This window comes from Macrobrachium rosenbergii, chromosome 27, assembly GCF_040412425.1.
Source record: "Macrobrachium rosenbergii isolate ZJJX-2024 chromosome 27, ASM4041242v1, whole genome shotgun sequence".
In the NCBI taxonomy this organism is placed as follows: Eukaryota; Metazoa; Arthropoda; class Malacostraca; order Decapoda; family Palaemonidae; genus Macrobrachium; species Macrobrachium rosenbergii.
The window spans coordinates 9,727,650-9,732,649 of NC_089767.1; the positions used below are offsets into that span (position 1 = coordinate 9,727,650).

The window sequence follows — 5,000 nt, forward strand, 5'->3', positions numbered from 1 at the left end:
AATGACAGAAGTGGGTGCGTGAAGCGTGTGTGAGGCTGTAGGGCCTATTTGATAAAACGGAATTTATCCTTGATTGAGCAATGTCGAGTTTATTGGTTTCTCAGTATTAATAATAATAATTGGTGACCATAAAGTTTTCCCCCATGTAGGAAATCATTCGTTACTTTTATCAATGTAGATTCCCCGCCATTAATCCAAGCCATTAGTAATCTTTGAACTAATTTATATTTTTTCCTGTTGAGATCGCAGTTATCCCAATTGCAAATTTGGTGAAAAGTCATAAATTCCATGATTAGTCTGAGATCCTTCCTAATTGGAATAATCGTCTGTCTGTTCCCAGTATTGGTAATTTAAGGTTTTTGCAGAATTCGAGATGTTTTATTCCGAATTACAGGAGTGAAATTTAATGGCCTATTAGGACAGCCGTGCTCATCGTAAAATACTGAGTGCAACAGTGATTGTGGAGCTGAGGTAATTTGAAGTCAATTTCTGGAAATTTAAGCTTAGAATAAAGTCTGTTGGAGGCGTAAATGAACAGGAGGCTTTTGAACAAAATGGTTAATGAACCAATTAGCTTTGTTTGAGGTACGTGATTGGATTTTGCTTCGCTTTAATGGATCACTTCTGTGCTCAGGAATTCCTTTGTCGCCGTTTTATGATGGAGATCATTTTATTTCAAATTATAAAGATAATGTCTATTGGCAGTTTTTCAGTCTATACAATTCGATAATTGTTTAAAATGGGAAATTTAGTACTAGATTTTGTATTGTGGAATATGTTGAATTTTCACGGAGTAAACTGTTTGAAAATCATCTTGAAGATTCAAAACCTTCAAATATGGGAACAGCCTTTTATTAGTTGCCATATTTTATTGCTGGTGCTCCAAGCAGCGGATGTGTCCGGTGAGGTAACGTATTATTATCAACAACTTAATCTTCTCTGCCGGGCTTTCTCAAGGTGACATTATCGCTATGTCTTTCATTTATACGCAGATGCGCTGAACGTTAACCAAACTGACTCCCGGTCGAGTGGGCTATCAACGGAATAGCAGTAAACAGCAACGATGATAAGGTTCAGATCCCCCTGTCAGTACAAAGTGTTTAGCAACTAATCGATACTTGCTGTACGTACAGAGACCATTTTGATTTAATCTGCAACGAAATGAAGACTCGTTGCATGCCATTCCTCGTAGGTTGCATAAGCTCCGTAACGACACCCAAAAAAATAAAAAAATGTTCTTCAGGAATGACCCTCTAATGTTTCTGGATTGAATTTCCGTACCCCTGACGCATCATCACAGAATCTAAGAGACAATCCCGTAGGGGGCTAGTGACATCAGTTCACCTCACGCGGTGCATTATAGGCATTACCTAAGGTTCTTTGCAGCGTCTCTTCGGCTTCTAGCTGCAACCCCTTTCATTCCTTTTACTGTACCTCGGTTCATATTTTCTTCCTTCTTGCTATCCAGCCTCTCCTAACAATGGTTTCATAGTGCAACTGCGAGGTTTTCCTCCTGTTACACCTTTCAGATCTTTCTACTCTCAATTTCCCTTTCAGTGCTGAATGACCTCATAGGTCACAGTGCTTGGCCTTGGGCCTAAATTCGATATTCCATTCCCTTCTATACTCCATTCTAAGAGACAAAGCCAACATCGAACAGAGGCGACTTAAGCTCTGTGCGATTTGCAGCATGATTGCAAGATTTGCCTTCTGTTACGTAGCAACCAAAATGTTGTTGTTCCGCTCATATTGTGGCAATTGCTTGACGTCTTGGCGTCTAACAAACACACATCCCTACCATCCTGCTACACATTTAGTCATATGACACTGCCTTGATCGTTTAAAAATGATTATCAGGTGAAATATGTCTTCGTATTATTGAACTAGGTAATAACAGTAGCCTGCTGATCCAGAACATCTTGAACAGTGAAGCGAAACAAAGATCTCAGTTGTAAACAGGACCATATATACAGTAAGATGGAAAAGGCTAGAAAATCCAGACTTTTATTTCATAATGACAGCTTTATTTTTATTATTATTATTTTTTTTTTGCACATTATGTATCACCTCAAGTGCCTTCTGTATATGTTTCTAGTACGATTTCATTACTGTTATTTTGTTTGTTCTGTCATTATTTGCCCCTCCTCTGCAGTGTCATTTATTTCCAGACCTTGGACAATCCTTGTCATTAATGTTATTATTAGTAGCAGCATACCTTCTTTTATTTTCCTTGCAGGGGGTGCTTAGTTGTACAGCTTCTAGCTTAGAATACTAGACTGTAATTTTAGCTTGACTCATTGCTACCACTATACATATTCAGTGCATTATTATTATTAGCAATGCAGTTAGTCCAGCAGGTATTTTGTACTGTTTGTTATATCTGCTCGTTGTATTTGGCCAAGAACTGAAAGGAAGTATATTTTTTTATTATTATTATTATTATTATTATTATTATTATTATTATTATTATTATTATTATTATTATTATTATTATTTTGGATTTTTCCTAGATAGTTACCCCCAGGAGCTTTCTAGGGTCATTATCTAAGATTTCTAATATTTCTTGGTTGTCATTATCTTTATGATATTTACAGTTTTTATGGTAATCCTCAACAGTTTTGTACTAAACACGCCGCAATGGGTGGATACTTACCAGGTTAAAACCCTTGGGGGTCACTATCTAGGAAAGATCCATTATTATTATTGTTGTTGTTGTTGTTGTTGCAGGGAGCCGTGAGCTATAGAGACTAAAATGAGATTAACATAAACAGTAGACCATGAATTGAAAACCTCAGCCCCTTCACAAATGTTCTCTGGCTCTCCCTCAGGCAAAGCCCCTCCATCGTTCCAAGATGACGCCACTAGATTCCGCTTGTATGGCTCTAGTCGTCTGCGGCGCCATTTCGCTAAGCCTTGGGTATGGCGAGAGGTCCTGGTCGGTGACTCGGGCGTTGCCACTGTGACCGAGCCCTTGCCTCCGGGGTCATCCCACTTGGCTCTGACGGCCTACAGCCTACACCCAGAGAACGGCATGACAATCCTACCAGACCCAGTCCAGTGGCGTGGCTCCAGAGGATTCTGGATCTCCGTAGAAGCCCCCGAAAGGGCGGGCTTGTGGGAGCAAGTGGGCGTCAGAGTGACGGCGGTCAACCATAGGCTCTACCCCGTGGAAGCCGTCATTGTCCTGGCCAACAACCCCGCTTACAAGTTCGTCAATGTGGAGGGATTCGAAACGACGGACGTAAGTACAGACCTCACGCAAATTTACAAATTGATTCAAAATTAGTTATTAAGGCTTCGTTTCTGTCACAATGTGTCTATTTTAAGGATAGTTATTAAGGCTTCCTTCGCCCAAAGGAATATTTTGTCTGAGGAAGAGTTGAAAAGGTTTCTGTCTTTTACAGGCAACTTTTATAAACAACACTTTCTAAGGCTTGCGGCTCTTTCCTGTTTTTGATTGCCCTGAGATTTACTGCCAAAATGTATTTCTCTCTCTCTCTCTCTCTCTCTCTCTCTCTCTCTCTCTCTCTCTCTCTCTCTCTCTCTCTCTCTCTCTCTTATAAGTGTTAGGGTTTCTTTATCGCATCGGCCAGTATAAGAATTATATTATAATCTGTCTGGTGTAATGAAGCTGTTCGTTGGATTCCACTTTATATAAATACGTGTGTGTGTGTGTCAGTGTGAATTCGTGTGGTCATTTACTCATATTTATATTTGACTACTTAACGTGTAACGGTATTAAACCAGTATGTATCCGTCTTTGTCAAAGTCCAGGGTAAACTCATGCTTAGTAAAGTAGACGGCCGCACGAAGATATCATTTGTTAATAAAATTTGTCGACCACACAATATAGAAATGGGTGTATAACTTTGATCCCCGAGGGGCTAGTACTAAACACGGCGTCCAAGGAGCTTCCGCCATGTTTAGTACTAGCACCTTGGAGTAGGTGGATAAATTAATGCCCACTGTGACGATCACTATTTACCGATGTAGTCAGTGGTCGGACTTGTTTAAGGTCGTTCCACTCAGAATCATATTGCTTTGGTGCTCCATTTTTCACCGCTGAATCATTTGTAATACCTTCACGTATATAATGCTGAAATGTATTTTTGTTTTGTAAGATTTCTGGGCGCCTTTCCTCAAGCTTCAACTGTTTTCTCCGAAGCCCGAAAATATTAAGCTGCGACCGCGTACGTCTGTGTTAAGGGATGCTTGTCATTTTTTTTTTATAACGAGTAACATATTATGCGCATACATTAATATATTCGTTTGTTATATGAGAGCCGGAAATGTGGGGAAACTGTAGTTTTATTTGATGATACTGGAGATTCATGATCGAGAATTTTAATCAGAATTCGTTTTCAGTCACAGGATTTTAGTTTTAGGAGAAACTATCACAATTTCAAGTTAGGGGAGAGGCCGTATTTTTGGTGCGGAAATGGAAGTATTTATTTTTATGGAAGCATAAATTTCTTCATAAAAGATCGCTGTTGCAGAGGGTGTATAAAATGGGAACCGGAAATGGTTAAGAAACCAGAAAACAGTGGGATGCCCTCTCTCTCTCTCTCTCTCTCTCTCTCTCTCTCTCTCTCTCTCTCTCTCTCTCTCTCTCTCTCTCTCTCAGGAAAGTAATCAGAAATTGTGGCATTGTTATTTTCCACTAATCAATATAGCATTATTAAAGGTAGGGATATTTTCGTCCCTGTTAGTGGTCAGAGTCCAGAGGATTACATCAGGCCCCTTTTACGCATCAACATTTTACGACACTTATGGGAAGGCTTTAGGCAAAAGCCCTTGCTGATATAAACCAGCGTAAGAAAGGACTAACGATATTCGGGTCGTATAAAAAGAAATAGGTTATGATGTTATAAATGATTTCTGTTCCGTGGCGAGAGAGCCCCAGCCAAGAAATAACTGTGAAACTTTCAGCGACTTTGTAGGTCTTCTGTTTCCCTGCTATTTTTTTTATTAGCTCTTGGAGTTTTAACCTTGAAAGCCAT

At 39.6% G+C, this 5,000-nt stretch overlaps 1 protein-coding gene across 1 annotated transcript in view; it reads left to right on the plus strand.

The window, feature by feature from the left end:
* The window catches only part of LOC136853240 (CD109 antigen-like), a 1,188,472-nt gene that overhangs the window by 1,043,362 nt on the left and 140,110 nt on the right, over nt 1–5,000 (plus strand). Inside the window, exon 17 of the mRNA XM_067128618.1 lies at nt 2,829–3,241. Within this exon, the coding sequence (XP_066984719.1) occupies nt 2,829–3,241 (413 nt within the window). The remainder of the gene's footprint in view (nt 1–2,828; nt 3,242–5,000) is intronic.